Raw genomic sequence first — 20,869 nt, forward strand, 5'->3', positions numbered from 1 at the left:
TTCATGGTTGGAAACATAATGCAGAGCAGTATATTTTTTTATTCAGTAGATAAGTTAACCAAGACTTTGTACCTTCTTGTTGGTAAAAGGACTGAGATCAATGAAAACTGCAACAGGAAAAATGAGGCCATGTTACTATGGTTATACTTGTCAATCATTAAGGGTTACTTGTTTTAAAAGTGAGTTGATCACTTGGTTTGGTCTCTTTTTTTTTGAGAGTTGAGTTGAGAGTTCTGGGTGATCAACGTTTGCTGTATTATTCTCAGGCGCCAGGGGGCGCATTGCAATCTTCCCAAACTGTTGTAGTCGGGTCAGTCATCATGAATTAGTTAAACAGTAATCCTATTATCCCTTCAAGCCATTTATCAATCCAGTGTAACTGGCTTTAAAATCACATGTTGGAAAGGCAGTCTTGTGTGGAGGCGAAAACTGGATAGGATTTGACCTTCTAAGGGTAACTGGTAAAAACATGAATTTTATTACAGACGAGCAGGTTCAGAAGGTAAGCAAATGAAACATTTTAAAATTGGGGTTTTCTTCGGCAACGTCTGATTTCTGCTTTTGAATTATTATTTTTCTCCTGTATCTGAACTGAAATATAAATACACATTGTAATTTTTATGTTTTAAGTTTTCCTTTTTGAACTCCACAATGTTCTTTAAAATGAAACCACTTTCGCGGAATTACGCATTTTATAGATTACGCGAGTGTTGATTACGTCTGAGTTACCACTCGAGTTAAAATAACCATGACAGTTGTTTTATACATGCAATTCAATTAAATTGTTAGCTATTGAACATACGATATTAATTGTACTTCGCTTTCTTGTACGGTGTGATAGAACAGAGCTTCCCTAAAGCGCACACAACGCCTACAGGAGTGTCATGTGTTTTGTGACAGACCGGGGTAAAGTTAGCTTGAAGTTCGAAAACGATTTTGGCACGCCTGTAGCGCTTTCACGAAACCTCTTAGAGTTGCGAGAATACTTCCTTTGTGTATAAGATACATTGTGAATGCTTTCTCAGCCTTTACTTTGTCGTTTTTATGACATTTTTTTGACCAAGCACGAATATTCTTTTGTCCATATCTCCGCAATGGAAGCACAGAACGCCTTCAAACCAAATGCATTTTAAAGACCACGACTTGTGGATATTTCCACAGCCTTTACATCAAACTATCAGTGAGCTAATTATCTTTTTTTAAACCTCCGGTTTTTCATCGATGCGTAATTACGCACGAACTGGAACCCGGGGGACCGCTGTGTGCACACGTTCACAACGCGAGAAATACTGTTCAATACGGCTTCGTGCGAAAAACCCGTATATGACCATAGGAAGCAGAACAGCGCAGTCTCCCATTACCCAGACTGTAAGCACGGGAATAAAGCTTTGTTTGATTTCTGAAACCCTTCCTTTACATCCTGTTTTCATTCAGGTAAGGGTCAACTATATTCATAATACTACTGACAGCAGGAAGATTAAAATATTCTTTTCTCAGCGGCTTATTAAAAACAGCACCCATGATGTTCAAACCGACTTTTTACACAGAACACTGACACAGCTTTGTGTTCTGAATCTCTTTTTCTCGTGCTTTTATTTAATGTGGCACAATGCACTGGGATGGGGGTATTCTGTTCACAAACCAATAGCATTTAAACCACAGCACCCACAATTCTGCAAGTGTTTTGCACACTAAACAGGTCCTCTGACTTTTCCCAGCTTTGTTTTGGGTTGTGGAACTCTTCTTTATATTTTTTAGGATTTTCTGAAGATAACACTACAGGTAATACACTGGGATAGGTGGGTCTTCTTCATGGCTCAATAGCAATTCAAATACAACAGCCACACTGCTGAAACCAAGTGTTTTACACACCAGACAGGCCCCCTGACCTCATACAACCTTGCTGTGGCTGTGGGCCCTTTCTTTATTTTTTTATGATTTTCTGAAGGTAACACTACAAGTAATACACTGGGATAGGTGGGTCTTCTTCATAGCTCAATAGCATTTCAAATACAACAGCCACACTGCTGAAACCAAGTGTTTTACACACCAGACAGCCCCCCGAACCTTATACAACCTCGCTTTGAGTTGTTTAACATTTCTTTCAAATCACTTGGGTTCATCAATCAGTTGATCATTTTTCAGCGTGGAATAAACCTATTACTTGTTCCTTGGAGATTACCATCTGCTGATAAGATATGATCGCTATATTGACCATATACAATTTCTTGCATAAGGAATTCATATTTTGCATACACCGATCCCCACGGAGTCCCAAGTGATTCTGGTTTTGGAAAGCTAAAGGACAATGAGCTTCACGATACCAGGGGGACAGTGGGTGGTCAAGTCTCCCCTAAACAATGTCTCTTGTCAGATTATGATGTCAGTGCATTTAAAAATGTTGTTGAACCCTCTCTAGCCCAATTACAGAGGAGCCCAGACCCAGAATGTTACACATACTGACAGAGAGTGATCTCATTATGTGTGTTTGGATTTTAACAACTATTATTATTGTTTGCTAGAACCAAAACAATCTATGTTAGACATTTTCATCTTCAGCCAAAAATACAAACCTGTGTACGTAGTGTGGTGCAGGTTCTTGTCCCATCCTGCTCCTGGTCCAGGTTGGAGGGCTGCACCGATTCTGAGTCTTGTTAGCTGGTATGGATGGGTTTGGGGGTGTTGATACCAGAGTGGTCCAGGAGGGGGGTGCAGGTGTCTCGGGGGCATTCTTGTTTTTCTATGAGTTCAGGTTGATTCTGTTGGTTCTGTCACGAATCTCCCTCACGCAGGCAAGCGCTCCCGCATTCCCTCGAGCTCTCCCCGTACCAAACGTGCACACGTCAATCAGTCCTCTACCTAAACCCTCATCTGTCCCCCGGTCATTGCTCACGATTGAGATTCTCTCCCGGAGCTTACCTACTAACTACGCCTTTGCCTTACTATGACTTCTCCCCTGGACCTCGACCCCGCTTTTCCGACAACCGCTTTAGCCACTCGATTTTGTACCTTCGCCTGTTTTACGCTTTCCCAGATCCTCACCCCAGCCTGTCTCTTCGTTTACCTCTGCCTACCGACGCCTCTGCCTACCGACGCAACTTCTACGCCTTCCCGGACTCCGACCCCTGCCAGTCCCTCGACTACGCCTTTGCCTGTCGATTCTGTGCCTACGCCTGTACTACGCCTTCCCGGACTCGGACCCCTGCCTGTTTACTCCGACTATGCCTGCATCTCGCTCCAACCCTACCAAGGGCACTGCATTGGATCCCTATCCTCAGCAGTCAGCCCCTGCGTGACAGGTTCTGAGTGTCTTGGTTACATCCGTTTGTGTGTATAGATGAAAAAGCTATTGAAGAGCACCCCCACACCCCCCACCCATCTCGGTGGAAGTTGCCATGTTCAAAAAATCCTAAAAAGATAATTAAAGTTACACACAACAAAGCATGACTGTGAAAGGTCAAGAGGCCTGCCTAGTGAGCACAACACTTGATTACAGTAAAAAAATCATTAAAAATTAAAGAAATGTTCCACAACTCAAAGCGAGGTTGTATAAGGTTATGGGAAATGTCTGGTGTAAAACACCTGGTTGCAGCACTGTGGCTGTTGTGCTTGAAGAGCTATGAATAGCACCCCCAATCCCCATGTACTGCCTGTCTAATGGTGCCATATTGAAAAACTAAAATTTTTATTAAAAAAATAAAGAAAGGGGCCACAACCACAGAAAGGTTGTATAAGGTTAGGGGACCTGTGTGGTGTGTAAAACACTTGGTTGCAGTGCTGTGGCTGTTGTATTTGAAATGCTATTGAGCCATGAAGACGACTCACCTGTCCCAGTGTATTACCTGTAGTGTAATCTTCAGAAAATCATAAAAAAATAAAGAAAGGGGCCACAGCCACAGCAAGGTTGTATAAGGTTAGGGGAGCTGTCTGGTGTGTAAAACACCTGGTTGCAGTGCTGTGGCTGTTGTGCTTGAAGAGCTATTGACTCATAAATAGCACCCCCCTATCCCCATGTACCGCCTGTCTAATGGTGCCACATTGAAAAAATCATAAAAAATAAAGAAAGGGGCCACAGCCACAGCAAGGTTGTATGAGGTCAGGGGGCCTGTCTGGTGTGTAAAACACTTGGTTTCAGCAGTGTGGCTGTTGTATTTGAATTGCTATTGAGCCATGAAGAAGACCCACCTATCCCAGTGTATTACCTGTGGTGTTATCTTCAGAAAATCCTAAAAAATATAAAGAAGAGTTCCACAACCCAAAACAAAGCTGGGAAAAGTCAGAGGACCTGCTTAGTGTGCAAAACACTTGCAGCATTGTGGGTGCTGTGGTTTAAATGCTATTGGTCTGTGAACAGAATACCCCCATCCCAGTGCATTGTGCCGCATTAAATAAAAGAATGAGAAAAAGAGATTCAGAACACAAAGCTGTGTCAGTGTTCTGTGTAAAAAGTCGGTTTGAACATCATGGGAGCTGTTTTTAATAAGCCGCTGAGAAAAGAATATTTTAATCTTCCTGCTGTCAGTAGTATTGTGAATATAGTTGACCCTTACCTGAATGAGAACAGGATGTAAAGGAAGGGTTTCAGAAATCAAACAAAGCTTTATTCCCGTGCTTACAGTCTGGGTAATTGGAGACTGCGCTGTTCTGCTTCCTATGGTCATATACGGGTTTTTCGCATGAAGCTGTATTGAACAGTATTTCTCGCGTTGTGAACGTGTGCACACAGCGGTCCCTGGGTTCCAGTTCGTGCGTAATTACGCATCGATGAAAAACTGGAGGTTTAAAAAAAGATAATTAGCTCACTGATAGTTTGATGTAAAGGCTGTGGAAATATCCACAAGTCGTGGTCTTTAAAATGCATTTGGTTTGAAGGCGTTCTGTGCTTCCATTGCGGAGATATGGACAAAAGAATATTCGTGCTTGGTCAAACAAAATGTCATAAAAACGGCAAAGTAAAGGCTGAGAAAGCATTCACAATGTATTTTATACACAAAGGAAGTATTCTCGCAACTCTAAAAGGGTTTCGTGAAAGCGCTACAGGCGTGCCAAAATCGTTTTCGAACTTCAAGCTAACTTTACCCCGGTTTGTGACAGTTTCGAGAGGATGGCTACCTGGTTTTAGAGGGGTTTCTCAGCCCAGAGGAGTGCGATGCGCTGCGAAAGAGGATGGCGGAGATTGTGGACAGCATGGATGTGCCCCCGCACTGCAGAGTCCAGTTCTCCACTGACCACGACGAGCAGTTGAAATCGCAGGTATGATATGACGACCACCTGTCAGGTTTGTCATTTACTGCTTCTTTATCTATAGGAGTAGATATCGTCGGCGCCATATATAGGATAAAATGGGATAGGATAGTTGCTGAGTACTCTAAACATTAGAGAAGATTCAATAGATTGACCTTTTTTCAAGTAACCTCCTCAGAACATTCTGCCCATCTGATAGTGTACTATGAACATCCAGAGATGGATCAAGATCCTGTGCAGCTGTGAAGTCTGTCGTAATGTACAAAAAAATGGTTTGAGGCTCACAGCACAACCCAGGGATTTGCAGTCTTACTTTTGACTGTGTTTTTATGTTGTTTTTTTTTTTAAATAAGGTTATTGGCAAATTCTGAATGCAAAATAGCTATATATAAATTCCGAATTCTGTATATATTTCATTTAAACACTTAACCCACAGTGTGCATTCTAGGGGCAAGGCATCATACAGCGTGTATATACTTCAATCCTAAAATGAAAGGACTACAGCTTCTCTTACTTCACTGCTGTTAAACGTGCTGCTGCATTCCAAGCCTCTGTTGTGGGTGAACTGATGAATATTTCCTGAATTCTGTTTTTGCCAGGTGGAACCTTATATAAATATACAATATGTTTCACTTTGCATGCTTCCTTCTTTCTGTTTTAAAGATGCAGGTAAGATTCCTGCTCTGAACTCCTTTTCTCTCTTGATTAATATTATTCAAGGCATTAACTGTTTTGTATTCAGTTTTAAATGTTCTTCATTGTGGCAAAAGACCTATGACTTGAAACATTTCCTGAGAATTGGTTCCACTTGATTTCTTTTTCCTAAGGGGAATGCTGAGTATTTCTTGACAAGTGGAGACAAGATCCGTTTCTTCTTTGAGACAGGGGTTTTTGACTCAAAAGGTACATTTTAAAGATGTTTAATACCATATAGTTTACCACTTGAGCCACACCCCCTTTATAATGAAATAAGAAATGTATGTAAAGTGACCAAATACTCATAATGTAGATTTCCAGCTTTGGAATTAGCTTTTTTAATGCTTTTTTAAGGTTTGTATGCCTTTATAACCAAAATTGAAAAAAACAATGGAATTGCTGGGTATTAAAGTGTTGCTAAGATACAGTTAAAAAGAAAAAAGGTATACCACAGCAACTGACCAGGCTGTAGTTTACATTATTGGAACCAATATTAAATGAATGGAGAGCACAGGACTCCCCCTCTAGATGGGAGACCTGAACCCTGAACCCGAACCCCCACAGCAGTTCTGAATCCAGAGTCTTACCCACTATGCTATCATACCCCTCATAAAGTATAGTATTTGTTAAAAAAGTGTTTGTTAAATTACATCTTAACTATTTGGAAAATGTGGTGATTAGTGCATTTATTTTAAGGTTTTATAAAAGGAGAAAAAAAACATTTTCTGCCATTTAATTTACACGGGGTGAAACGAATGCCTATATGTTTTGTATTAGATTAAAAGCAGTTTTTTAACGTTCTGTATATTTTTCCTATCTAGGAGACTTCATTGTGCCAAAGCAGCATTCTCTGAATAAAATTGGACATGGTAAGATTTTAATGTGCGAATCAGTGGGACACGCAGAAGAAATTGTCTCTCTCTGCTGTTATTCTTTAACTTACTCTATTGGAAGTGTGTGACTTTTGTACAGTGGATCAATTGGGAGTTCTTTGCCTTTCTGGGGCATTGGGACTGCTAACCGAGCTCTTGCAAAAGATAGAATTGCTCAGGACTCACCATTACAGGGAGTTTGAAATGACTGATTTGTTACCAGAAACTCTTGTTCTAGTAAATGTGGTCAGCAATTCTCTTATTTGTTTTCTTAATGTCTTACATCTGAAATATTGAAAGACAATCTGGCGTTTAGGTTAAAAAAAACAAAGACTGCAGACCTGTGAATTGTGTGCTCTGAATCTTTCTTTCACTGAAAAAGCCTGAACATGGCTTTTCATGTGACAGAGCAGATATAGCAAACTTCGAATTTGTAGAAAGCCCTTGTGATTTTAAAATTAAATTTCTTAATTATTGGTTAGCATGGTGGCGTGACAATTCACTCTGCTTCCTCATAGTTCTGGATTCGATTCCGAACAATAGAGTTCTCTATTCGGGTTTGCATGTTCTCTCTGGTTGTGTGGATTTTTTCTAGGTGCTTTCCTCCCATCTTTTAAAGACATGCTGACTAGGTTCAATGGTGTCTCTAAATTGTGTTTGTCTGCTGTAATGAGCTGTAGTCCTGCCTTATTCCCAAGGCTTTTGGTACAGACTATGGGTTACTGCAACGATTAGCAGCATCGTGAAAATGGGAAGATGTATGAATTCTTATTAGAATACAATTTTGTACTTAAAACACATTTCTTTTGATACACATACTTTTAAATTCATTTGTGTATTCTTTCCTGATGTTTGTTTATTAGTCTCTATACCACTCTATTCTAGTGATTAAACATATTAAGACTGGAATTTGAAAGTCTTGATTTAAGAAATGTTTGGCTTGTGCATAATTTAATCAGGTTTGAATGTTTGTTTGTATACTTTTTGTGTGATGAGCTGGTGATAATGAACTCCATACAACCTTTCAAACTGTCTCAGTCTAAATTTCTTCTTTTTTATTTTTACAGCACTACATGCTTATGAGCCACTTTATAAAAATGTCACATATTCTCCAATGGTTCAGGTAAGATAGAGAAAAGAGAGCAACAAATTATATTTCAGATTGTTTACTCCTTTTATGCATGTACAACAATGGTCAAGAATGAGTTTTAGTTTTAAGAAACTCTAGGTTTGTATAATGTATATACTGTAGTTTGCAGCTACTGTATGAAACATTACTTTAGCTCTCTTGAGTGTTAGTCCCCACAACATGTTAACTACAGCAGACTCTTTAATGGTGAGGCTAATCAGTCTCATTTCTCTGTTGTTTCCAGAATTTGGCCAAGAAGCTTGACTTGAAATGTCCAGTAGTCCTGCAAAGCATGTATATTTTTAAGGTACAGTACACAGGTATTCATGTATATATTTAATATAATATAGTCATTAAATATATGTGTTTTAATGATTTTCCTGACAGGTGCTATCATCTGTTTTGACAAAGGATGGAATTAATGCCCTTACACAACTTGGTATCTAGCAGAGACAAGAAAATTCAAAACACCAAGGCAGATAAATGCCTGGTTCTGGTTTCTGGCCGAAACATTTTGTTTTCTTTCTTCTTTTTTTCAGCATAGAATAAACCTATAGTTCCAAGGCAGAAAAATGCCCCTTTAGAGAAAGAAAACATGCTATGGTCATGGTGCACTCTGGAAATCATTGCTCAAGTCTGCCAGCTACCTTCAGCAAGCACCATGACCATTCAGTCTTCTTTCAAGACCGTAGGAATCATAATTAAAATTAAAACGAGTCACTTATAGAGTATCCAGTTGTCTTTGCCATGAAATACCATGAAAAAAAATCTGAAACCACAGTCTTCAAGATTATTTCTGCTGTATCCCTTGGGTACTAGAAACAATAAAAATGAAACTTACAATTATTCTGCACCATTTATAGGTTTAATACTGTAGGTAAGTCAACATTAACAGAGAAAACTAACTCCTTATTCTTTTTTCACATACATTTTGCTTTTGCTTTTCAGCAACCTGGGATTGGTGGCGAAGGTAAGAAGTGATTCTGTGTAGATACCCTGAAATGCAGTACTGAATTGTTTAGGATGCAGCTTCTGGTAGGTGTAAGAGTTACAGGTTACAGAAATATTGTAGGAGGTATAAACCTCCTTGAAGTCTGTTTTTCAGACGTTATTAAGACCTGGGGGAACGGATGTAATGCCTAATTAAGCAAAATATTAGTTTAATTAGGTACTTATTATTAGAGCTGAGGTGGAAGACTGGTTTGTAGTTGTGGGTTTTAATGAGATTATCATATTAAGCAAACAGGATTGATCCTTCAACTACTGCCTTGCTCCTATGTGGTAATTGACAGAGGTGAAGTAGGGTAGTTTATCGGTGGGGAGCTGGAAATACTTTGCTGAACGGATTCAAGTACATTTGTAAATACAACTTTTTACCTTTTAAGTCTTTAAAATTCAGAATCCCGATAAAATGTCTAAGAGGAGTTTCAACAACATGTCAAAAGATAGCTTGATAATCTGAGTTTGTTTTGAAGGGTTACTGGGCTTCTTTACATAAATCTTTCAGTAGTAACACTAATCATTTGATTTGCTTATTAGTACTGATATTTTGTTCAGCTGGTTTGCTTCTCCACATTCTCTAGCATAGAGGTTTGAAATGCAGAAGTGGCAAGGCAGGAGAGAAGGTGCATTGATATTGCCTACATGAAGGAGTGCTGTGTTTCTGAGAAACTCGGGATGCTTGCGCCTGCTCTATAAACATTATAAAGTTGTCAGAGTATCCAGCCAGTACCCAACCTTGTCAGAGGCAAGAACCTGCATACTAGGATTTCCAGAAAGTGGCAAAGCAAACAGGACTTCCGTACTAATGAGGAAATGGAATGGTACTGTATGTGATTATTTTATAATACAGTGCTCCAGAGGTCTTGAATTATACAGCTCGTTCACCAAACAGGAAAGCACTGGAGTAGTGCAGGACTTTGAAAAAGTACTTTGGTCTGCTATGATTTAATGGGGAGGATTAAACAAGAGCACCAAGCCCACTGTTGGTGTTTTCCATGTGGGTGCCCACAGTGATGCCACACCAGGATGCCACCTTCCTGCACACAGAGCCCCTAGGCAGAGTGATAGGCCTCTGGATCCCTCTTGAAGACGCTACGCCGGAGAATGGCTGTCTGTGGTTCATTCCTGGTTCTCACAGAAGTAAGGCACACGGACACCCTCCACAACCTTATACTGTCCCATGTTAAGCCCAGGCGTGCATTAAAAGACACTGGAAATGGGTATTCAAGCCAAAGATGTAAACCAGATTTTGTTTTCAATTTAGTTTGGTTTCAAATGACAGCATTTTTCAAATTCGGTTCCAAAACTTCCTAACGTCTTGTCTCCTACTATTGTGGGTCAAACTAATGAAAATATGGATTAATACCAGAATTTCCCCTCTGCTTTCCCTCACCTCTGCTGTATTGTTAATGAAAATGAAGAAGAAAATAACTATATTTACAGATTAATGAAATATTGAATATCCAGTTCCAAAATGTAAATGAGTTAATTTTATTTGCATTTGTTCCTTGAATAATTGTTTCAGTTCTGTGTTTTTATCATTCCATTTCTGGTTAAAACCCCAGATTTCAACATGTGACCTCCTTAGTGACCTCCACATGCTGTTGTTTCTTGTCCATGTCTTCTAGGCCCTTGTGTTTTGTCTGAATACTTACCATTCTGTTTGAAAACATGTGCTTGAAAAATAAATTGCTTCAGTGCTGCTTGAGTAAGAAGGCAAGCTATAGTAGGAATCTATGGAGCTTTTAGAGAGAACAGCTACTTTGCAGTTCATACCCATGGCCAAATTAGATGTCTGTAGTCTGTGTGGGCTTTATTTAAGTTTGCTGTACCTTTATTTTTGTTGCTTTATTTGCATTTTCAGTGCCTCATTTGCCATTTTCCCACAGATTGCCAGTAGCATTGGAATGCTCGTTTGTATATTGACAGTAGGAAGCAATGGCGGTGCTATTGTTTTAGTTTATATAGCTTTAAACTTTGCACCCCCAGACGGGATCACAAGACGAATGGTCCGCACTCCGAAGGGCACCTTCCCTTTAACAGATTTCATTGGCAGAGAGAGAACCTACGACGAGGACCAGTTTGTCCCCGCTCCAGTGAAGAAAGGTAAACACAGACTGTGGTTCAGGTACTAGACTGCAAGACACCTCTGTGGAACTTCCTCTTCCAAACATACTAGTTATGCTTTGTGCAGTCAACAGTTAGGCTTCCTTGATATTTCAAAATATGTCATCAGTATGTTAAAAAGGATAGGAGGTTTTTCAGACTGAAGAGTTTGTGCAGGTTTTTAATTTTTAGTGGCTCATCGATAGTGAAGCTTGCATGTACATGTCAATAGAGAGGTGATAATTTCACATTGAAGAAAAATCAGTAGTGTGTACAGTCATGTTAATAATCATTAAGGAAAGAAACTCAGAAAAGGAAGATTGATGGACTTGATTTTCGAAGAAGTGTTCGAAGGCTGTCTAGGGTTTGGAAGTGGCCTAGTGGTGGACTGAGCTTCGGCGGGGGTGTGTTTGTAAAGGTGGGCTGGTCCTTATCCATGGGGAGGTGGTGCACCGCAGCGCACAGAACACGTCGGACCGATCTCGCCACGTCTACGCCTTTCACATCATGGAGTCCGAGGGCACGAGCTGGAATCCCGAGAACTGGTGAGGACAGGAGGGTTCTATAAATGCTGGAGATTTGCAGCGCAGGGTTAAAATGCAGAATGTTTCCATTTCAGTCTCGTTTTCCTTATCAGTATTTGCTAACTCAAGTGGACTAGTAGACTGTGTTGCTCAAACAAGACAAATGTCAGCTGTAAATTTGAGATCATGGCTAAGTGAAAGCTTTGCTACAATGTGCTATGTATCTGAGGACTACACTGCTTTTTAGCTATAAATATTATATTATTTTACCATATTAATAAGTTTTATTCATGAAAACTATAAGGCAATCCTGGTAGCAGGCAGGCAGGAAAGTACACTGTCTGAAATGGAAAAAAGACCATTTTCCATGCTGTTTTTCCAGGTTACAGCCTACACCAGAGCTACCCTTCCCATCACTGTATACACAGAGCTGTGTTCCCTGAAGACTGACATGCTCATCCTAACTTGGAAAGTTTTGAGACCCTTGATGACCCCGGTCTTTCAGTGAAGTTTATACTGTAAGCAATTTCAGCTGCACCTACAGTACCATAATTCAGAAACATAGTATGTGGATCTGTGCCTCAACGTGACTTTGCTTTCCAAGTAAACTCAGTGGTAGTAAGATTAAAATTAAGATGTTTATGTAACATCAACAGGCTGTTGGATTGAAGTAAAGACCAAACAGTTATGTCTTCACAGATATAATACAAGAGCCAGCAATGAAATCAAAGTTTCTTTCTTTCTTGACAATCTGTTTTTTTGTAATTCTAGTAATTCCTGCCAACAAGTGTTTCCCTATGGCTGTAACCGTGAAATGTGCAATACCATTTACTGAGTAGTCATCAAAGTGTTAATAAAAAAACAAATATTGGTGAATTTCAGATTTTGGCCAGTGGCCTGAAATTGTTTGAACAGCTGGCTATGAGATTATAGTCAACCCCGAGTTCATCGCCTTTTCTCATCCACCAGAAGAACGAAATACTTTTTGGTCATTCCCATTACCAGAGGAAGCATCAGGGGGGAAAAAAAACTGTGCTTATTTATTACATCACAACTGGAAAGCTCTCCCTTCTTTACCCAGTAGGCGTGGTTCGTCACCATTTCGTTTTATTTCAGGCAGGCAGTCTATGAATTGGCTACATTACTCTGCTCTCCTCCCCACTGATAGCTGATGTGTGGTGAGCGTTTTGGCACACTATGGCTGCCGTCGCATCATCCAGGTTGATGCTGCACATTAGTGGTGGTGGAGGGGAGTCCCCATTACCTGTAAAGCACTTTGAGTGGAGTGTCCAGAAAAGCGCTATATAAGTGTAAGCAATTATTATTATTATTATTATTTGTACAGTCGCAGGAATACACTTTCCACACTAAATCAAAGTTTTTCCTGTGGTACAGCATATGTTCTCACACTCACCGGTCACCCACTGTACTGGGCCTCTGTTAGCTGTAAGAACACCCTGAGTGGGACGAGGCACAGATTCTATCTGACCTGAGATGGTGACGAGAGCAGTGCATGTGGGATTAATCCACGATGTCCACCGATTCCATCAGCTCTCCAGGGGATGGCGATATTTCTAAACGTGGTGGAAGTCTGTCTCATGTCGCTTGTGCCACTGTAGTCTCTCTTTTCATCTGACCGTGTGTTCTTGGACTACTACTTTTTTAGGCTTGAACTTTCCTTTTCACGCTTTACAAAAAAAATTAAAACAAAAGCTCAGTTTGGCAGATTAATTTACGAAAAGCAAATTACAAGGTTTAAACTTTTTGTCTGAAGTTTCTCGAAGAGTTATTCTCTCTCAGATTTCATTCTACGAAAAACCTGATAGTTTTTTTTACATTTCTATAGGCTAAAGAAGGAACAAATAATACACACATTTGTTTTGATTGTACAAATCCTGTGGTTTATTTATCACAGATCCCTGTAAACTGTACACTTTCTTGTGAGAAAGAAGAAAACATACATGATATAAATGCACATTATTCCATTCAGAAGAGATGTTAACATCTTTTATATACATGATTAAAACATAGTCATAACATTGTTCTGGTCCTTCATGTGCAAAGGTAGGCAAGCATGATACAGGTCAACTAGGAGGCTACAGGTTAAATTTAGTGTCTGTTTAGCCTCCTTATTCTTGGTATGGCAGGTTGGATTTCATGTTAGAAACCAGGTTGTAGGTTAAGGGGAGATATGAGAAGTGTATGTACAGTATACAGTAAGTCAACATTATAAGCAACCCTGAATAATAGTGCAGCAACCTATTAGTGGATAGATATGGCTTTAAATGTCATAGTGCAATTACTTGTCAAGGTTGCAACATCTTGGGGACGTTTTGTTTTCAGGTCGAACGAGTTCCCTTTTTTGTGTGAAATTCAGCTGATCTTCGTTCCCCCCTGACTACTCTTCCTAGGGCCTGTAACGCAAGTTCAAAGCCGGTCCATATCAAGAAGGAGGAGGAAACAAAGGACCTTCACAAGAGTGTGCATTTTTAATTCAGTGACTCTCTTCGAAAGTCATGTACGTATGTAGGTCTATGCCACACTTAGTGCATCGAACAAACAGGAGAAGATCCAAACCAGGAAAGAAAGATTAGCACCAAACATTCTAATCTTGTGGAATTGGTGCTCATGAATAGAGTGGTAAAGCTTCACAATGCAGAAATATCTACCAGTAAAGAAATGTTATTTCCAAAGTGTGATTTGCAACCCTTAACAGCTTCTTTGTTAAGTTAATGAAGCCTTATTTCTACCTTCACTAAATTAGAAATGAACATGCAGCCTGATTATGGGGCTGCCAATTGCTTTTTCTGCAAATTATTTAGGTAGGCATATGAACATTAGCTTAATCCTGCTCTCCCAAACTCATTGCCATGCTACCAAAGACAAGTCAGCACTGTCTATTTTGTTGCTGATCTCATGGTCACCAAAATATGCAACTTGATTTCCGCCACTAAATCCAGACTGACATTTCAACATGAGAGCCAAACAGCCATACAATTCTCAGCACTGGTCTTTCAAAGCAAAACAGAGACGATTTCAAAGCTGTTGCTGAACATTTCTTCATATATTAAAAAAGCAAGCCAGGAAAAAAAAAAACCACACACAAAAAAACAAGAACACCAAATTAATCACATTTGCACTGCACATCTTTCATGCACATTTAAACACACTTCAGAGACTGTGATTTCATGTCGCTCTTGACAAGAAAGTTTGGGTTTATCTGGTAGGGAACTTTAATCGGCAGAAAAATGCATTTTCTATGGAGTAAACTATTCTAACTTTTGAAAGCATATCTAGATAATACATCTTGATTCCATTTCAAATAACCTCAAGAAATATAATACGAATATGGGAGAGAATAATGAAATCAGTGACCATCTTATGACTGTAGCCCTGTTCAGTATGAAAAGAAGAGAGAACTGAATACAGGACAGAAGAAGGAGAGAAGCACACACTTGCCTCAGATAGGATGTTCTTCCTATGGTAACTCTGTATGTTGTGTATGTGGAGCACTATTACTCATGCGTTTTAAAGAATCTAAAAATTACTGCTTGATCCCATGTCTGAACAACATGTCTTCTACAGAAACTCTCCCTGTTAAGCATTCCAGGCAGTTAAAAATTGCAAAGCTTGCTCAGTATATACCATACAATCTGCATGCTGCATTTGGAGTAGCTAATGACATGATGGAACAAGTAGCTGATTAGCATATATATTAAGGCAGCTGCATTTGAAATAATTTTACATGTCAAGAAGGGTGTGGTTTTCACTATTCTATGACACTATAAAATTAAATGTTTCACAGTTGTGCCATGCCATAGGTTTAACGTAATACTACATGGCTCTCTAAAGACTCCTTTTCCACATGGGGTTAGAAAATTGCAAGCTTCTGTCTAAGCTATATCTTCTGCATGCATTCCAGGTCATACCTAGAGATTATAGAATATAAGGCCATTAGAAATATATTGCCCATCCTCACAGATGTCCAGTTTCTCCTCTTAAATAGTTCTGAACCATTGTCCGGCTGTCTCCCATTGTACTGTTACTGTACTTATATTACACCATCTTCACTGAAACACCTCTTTCTCTGGGCCACAGCCCATGGCCATACCAGGGCACATTTTCAACACCAGTCATTGCATACTTACATTGACTACTAACAGCAACATGTAATTTTACAAGCCTTGCTCATAAAAACTATAAACATATCTAAAACACTTTTCTTGGTTGCCTTTATGAAATGCGTACCACATCAGAAGTTGGCCCAAATAAAAAGTTGGCCCAAATTAAAACAATATAGAAAGCCACTGGCAGAAATGTGTAGGCCTCTCCAAAAACAATGTAGCCTCACAGTACCACCAGGCTATGACATGCACCTGTGTGGCATCACAATCATCTTAATTAGAAAATGAACAAGGTTTCCCCAGACGAATGAAAACACAAAATGAAACAAAGAGCTTACTTAGCTGCTGGAGTGTTCTGATAAATTGCTGCACCACACTGCGATTTAACAGGGAGTCCAGCCAAAACTATTTTTATAGCCCCTTTTATGAAGCATGTGTGTTTCGGTAATACCTCTCCTCTCCTGCTGTTGCATAACACACAATCTGTTACATTTAGGGCAACAGCTGTGAGCTGCTCTAATGATTGAAACTTACAACTGACTACAGGAGTTGTGTTTGTCCTCGACGGTCACAACCCTTTCAGTAGCTGGGTTTTAAAGTCTTGCAGGATGATCTGCCATTTTCAATACCTTGCTGCGAAATAATTAAATACCTACAGGATAGTTTTTTTTTTTGTCCCTGAAACTGAGAGTTTTTAACTCTGCTTCTTCTGACATACAGTACAAGAAATGCAGCATCTGAATACAATTCAGTCTATTGTGTTGAAGAAAGGACCAGGACTCTAAGCGCAGTTTCAAATCTGGTGTTTTTTTAAATAAAAAATGGACAATTGAAAAGTAAAATAAGGGCAACCTGGGATACTATTTATTTTTGTAGACATTACTAGTGTGTTGCAACAGCAATTAACATTAAGGATATGTAGATCAATCTTCAGTGAATATAACAGAAAGAAGGTTGTAGAATCTTAGCTAGCTAGAATTTTCCTAATTAGAAACTAAACTATGTGTCCTCCCTCTGTATGACAGTGTTACATAATGCACAAGTGACTTTTTAAATGTTGTTTAAATAATAGATATATTTTACAGTACTTTGAGAAGACTGGCTTAGTGATGTAGCATATTGCCATCTAGTGAGTATGCAGAGCATGGCAACTCACTTACAAGCCAAAGTAGAGGCAAAAGATAGTTTACTACATGCTGGTCTTAGAGAAGACATATTTAAGGCAGTCGTGTTTACTCGTATGATTGGTGGCCAAACTTAACTGTAGTCAAGGGAATTCCTTGACAGCTATAAGAGGAAATACAAATACAGAACTGAGGTCTATTTTCAAGGTTTTAAATCTGTAGCTTATATTAGGTTATGCAGAAGAACCTAAAAACCTTTATATAAAAACCTGAAGAAGGTTCCACCACTGAAATTGTTATTTTTAGTACTTGTTCAGTCATATAAAATGTCTAATAAAAACTAAATAGATCACATATCTATACTTTCAATTATTACATTTTTCTCTAGCTAAATTCGGTGCCCGTAATGATATAGTATTCACAATGCTTTTTCACATCCAAGTCTTAATATTTCTAGTACTTCCACAGAAATGAGAAAGACAAATTTACATTCTGAAAAAAAAATAGTGGTTTGACAAATATCTGCTGCAATCATGTTAAAAGCTGAGGAAACATGGAACGGAGAAATTCAAGTAAAAAATTCCTCAATAAAGCTTAAGCTTTAGGGTGAGAAAAATGTACATTTGATTAAGGAAAAGGCATCATCACCATTCACAATTTACTTCCATAATCACTAGGTGGTGTAATTGTTGTCAGATGTAAACTGATTCTAAACTACATATTACAAAATGAAAAACAGTATTTTGACTTCTCTTTGCTGTGCACCATCTGAAAAAAATATTATGAAATACTTTTGGGACTCGTGCGCTAGCTGGAACTGCAAAGGGATATATTACAGTAAGTATATTGAGCCTCCCCTTTTAATACTCACTCAGGAACAAAACTGCTAAAGTACTATCAGCGCTATTTTGACAAAATACAATTCCTAAATTCTACCCAAACAATAGAAAAACTAACACTGCCACAGAGACACTAAATAGCATTTTTTTTACTTCTTATGTTGCTATGACCACCCATAACTATACTGAATTGTGATTAATCTGCCTTAAATATCTTACTCTTGCTGTAGTGTTGAAGTGGCCAGTGTTGATTAACCAAAGTGCTTTCAAGTACAGCTAGCCTTAGAGTGCAGTATTCTTCTCATTCCAAAGCTAAAGCTGCTTTGCCTTCAAAAAAATAGCAGTAAATGTAGAAATGCAATTTGATTCAAACTCCTCAAACCCCTGAACTGTTGGAATATTTTCAATATGACTTTCTGTTCAGTACTGTAAGGAGATACAGTACAAGCATTAAAAAAATGAAAGGGCTTTTAATGTTCTTTTACCTTCATAGCATGAGCAGTATAAAAAGGTAAAGGGGTAGTAGGAGGTTGTCTATCTGGGCTGTGTAGGCCTCTAGTAAAGAAACCAGTGTGACTGATCCTACTATCCAAGCATAGCTGGTGTTCAAGTTAATGGCCTCATCAAAAATGAGGAAAAGAGCAATAGCAATAATCTGGGCGAAGATCGAAGTGGCTGTCCCTTCCATGGTCTTCTTGGTCCCGGGCCACCGGACCTCTCCCATGGTGCTGCCGAACACAGATGCCATAGTGTCCCCAACACCGACGGCCAGCACACCAGCATAGGGCACCAGTCCCCCCACTCCTGGGAGGCTTCCTTTAGGCATGCAGGGTCCAGGGTACAGCCATATGGGAAGGGACATCCCGAGGAGAAGGTAGATGTGGGTGAGGATGAGGGGCCCGGAGTCTCGCTCATCCAGGAACAGAGACAGCAGCTGCCGGAGGAGGTGCCCGACGGGTCTGATCCGAAAGTAGCGGACGTACTCCAGGAGGAGGAAGGCGGCCAAGCAGGTGACGGAGGCGACGTGCAGAAGCTGACGGTCGTAAATCAGCCCGGGCACGTACGTGGCCACCACAATGAAATGGAAGTACTTCCTCACGACTGTAGAGGCCTGGTGCTTCTTGGACCCCAAAGACCTCTTGTAGTTCTGGTGGAACACCACCAGAGACGCCAGCACTGCCAGCAGGACCCAGTAGGCCAGCAGGCAGAGTCTGTTCTGACTCAGGAGGAGGAAGTCGATCAGCCACATTAAGGGGTGCCTTCGGATCAGGAGGGCAAGCCATGGCATGATAATCCCCAAGCCAAGAACTGCCGTCATCATGTGGAAAAACAGGGAGGACACCCAGGTCTCCGACTCCATGAAGCAGAAGAGCAGGGTGAAGAAGATCCCCAGCAAGAGACATCCAACCACGATCACTAGCAGGAAGTAGTTGATGGGATCTCCTTTGGATTCAGGGGCATTCAGGGAGCGCTTAATGAGCTGGTTGATGATGAAGCTAATACCACCGATGATGATGAGGCCCTCACCAGGAGTGAAGCAGCGAGGCAGGAGGTACAGAATGATCAGGCTGAGGTAGACGAAGATCAGAAGCACCTCCAGCACTTCAATGACTTCAGAGACCGTTAGGGTTTGCTTGATCGTGTAGATCACGGCGCTACCAGCAATGCCAGAAATGACACAGGTGTTGGTCGGCACAGGCCTGGTGATGCCGAGGGCAATCAGGGAGAGAAACAGAGCCAGCATCATCCCTGTCGCGGTGACCACCATTGAAAAGCGCTCGAAGTACACATTTCCGGAGGCTTGGCAGCGCTCTTTCAGGGCCAGGCCAAGTAGAGGCATGATCATGCAAGCGGGCAGGATGCCACTGTTCGCAGAGGGTCTGAACTGAAACACAGCCCCGCCAGATTTCAGGAGGCGGTCCCATTTGTACTGGACATAGAAGGCTTGAATGGCCAAGGCAATGGAACACCATGACAGCTGATTCCAAACCACAAAATGGACACACAAAACAATAGTGAAAACAATAACTGACTCCACGAACACAGGATTCGTCAGCATGGTTGCAGATCCTGCAGCTTCAGGGGTGCTTCTCAAAACTGCTATTTATCGGTATTTTCTTGCATCCAGGGCAGGCCACTTCCTTGATGTAATGCTTCACATTTTTCCATTCTTCATTCTTACGCCACCTATCGATATATATATATATTACAGTGTTAGTCTCGGTCGGTGGAATGATTTAACTCTATAATTCTGTCACTTTTTCTATAGCGTATTTGCAAGCCGATGTACCCTCACGGACACGAGAGACGTCACCAATTAGAAATGCCAACGGCCAGGGCAAAATACTACAATTCTGTCGTAATAAAAGTAAGCAAATCATGGAAACGTGCTTTTACTCCCCACGTAATAAAACATTTAATAAAACTCTTCGTCATCACACATCCGCGGAGTATCCGGTTAGAAGAGAATAAAAACGTTCTTTTATGGTCGTGTAATGTCGTCTTTCAAGACGCAGCCCGACGAAATCCTCGGATCACTTAGCTTAGTACTGTATCGGTATCACCCAAGCGACTTAGATCAGCAGGATGGCCTCCTCTCTTTAAAACATTAATGCTCTTTGTTTCAAACACCACTCTGTTCCTAACAAAGCTTGTGAAACATGTAACAATTTGACAGTCAGCTTACCTTAACGCTGTGCTTTTTCATAAAACCACTCCACTGAAGTAGACTAGTACTGACATTGTTAAACGGCTATTGTATAAAACAATGTATTTCAGACAGCGTTTTTTGGCTGCAGGTGCGTAATTTCCTATCCATAGTTAAAAGCTTCAAAATTGAAAACACGAGAAACGCATGGATATTTAAGAGCTCCACGGTAAATGCATTCGAGTCCGCTTTAACTGAGGCCTTTTGTGGTTTAACAAGACTGGTTGGTAGCCAATCGATTGTATGAAATTACAACATAACGGAACTGGGTGCAAGGTACAAGATATCTGACATGCAAGCAACATCCCCATGAATTTGCAAAAGCCAACTGATAACACTACCCAGATATCATAAAATGTGTTAATTAACTTACTTCACATGTCCACCGCGATCATAACACGTTTTGTGCGTACTTTCATTCGATCGTATAATTTTTTTTTTAGTCTTTAACATCTAGGAGGCGGCCATGTTGACAGCTTGATCACATGAATAGGGCGGATTT

General features: G+C 40.2%; 2 protein-coding genes across 3 annotated transcripts; one reads left to right on the top strand and one right to left on the bottom strand.

The window, feature by feature from the left end:
- Positions 1-208: 208 nt before the first annotated feature.
- On the top strand, positions 209-12,454 carry phyhd1 (phytanoyl-CoA dioxygenase domain containing 1). The gene is made up of 11 exons (XM_006640686.3): positions 209-502; positions 5,095-5,253; positions 6,072-6,147; positions 6,762-6,809; positions 7,880-7,935; positions 8,186-8,248; positions 8,890-8,911; positions 9,955-10,083; positions 10,933-11,049; positions 11,468-11,594; positions 11,956-12,454. The coding sequence occupies exons 1-11, from the start codon at positions 470-472 to the stop codon at positions 12,014-12,016; spliced, it is 891 nt and encodes a 296-aa protein (XP_006640749.2). The 5' UTR covers positions 209-469; the 3' UTR covers positions 12,017-12,454.
- A 993-nt stretch (positions 12,455-13,447) lies between these two features.
- dolk (dolichol kinase) lies at positions 13,448-20,848 on the bottom strand. Of its 2 annotated transcripts, none has more exons than XM_015366996.2 (2): positions 20,741-20,848; positions 13,448-19,847 (listed from the first exon to the last, which is right to left on the bottom strand). In XM_015366996.2, the coding sequence occupies exon 2, from the start codon at positions 19,717-19,719 to the stop codon at positions 18,148-18,150; it is 1,572 nt and encodes a 523-aa protein (XP_015222482.1). In that variant the 5' UTR covers positions 19,720-19,847; positions 20,741-20,848; the 3' UTR covers positions 13,448-18,147. The 2 variants fall into 2 exon arrangements, with proteins under 2 accessions (XP_015222482.1, XP_015222483.1); XM_015366997.2 differs by lacking the exon at positions 20,741-20,848 and adding an exon at positions 20,347-20,706.
- Between the last annotated feature and the right edge of the window lie 21 nt (positions 20,849-20,869).

This window comes from Lepisosteus oculatus, chromosome 24 (genome assembly GCF_040954835.1).
Source record: "Lepisosteus oculatus isolate fLepOcu1 chromosome 24, fLepOcu1.hap2, whole genome shotgun sequence".
Classification (NCBI taxonomy): Eukaryota; Metazoa; Chordata; class Actinopteri; order Semionotiformes; family Lepisosteidae; genus Lepisosteus; species Lepisosteus oculatus.

Bases quoted from the DNA above. Each gene is read 5' to 3' on its own strand.
- phyhd1 (XM_006640686.3), top strand. From the start codon at position 470: ATGAATTTTATTACAGACGAGCAGGTTCAGAAG. The intron at 6,148-6,761 runs GTACATTTTAAA...TTTCCTATCTAG, and splicing joins AGGGGTTTTTGACTCAAAAG to GAGACTTCATTGTGCCAAAG. The intron at 6,810-7,879 runs GTAAGATTTTAA...TTATTTTTACAG, and splicing joins TCTGAATAAAATTGGACATG to CACTACATGCTTATGAGCCA.
- dolk (XM_015366996.2), bottom strand. From the start codon at position 19,719: ATGCTGACGAATCCTGTGTTCGTGGAGTCAGTTATTGTTTTCACTATT.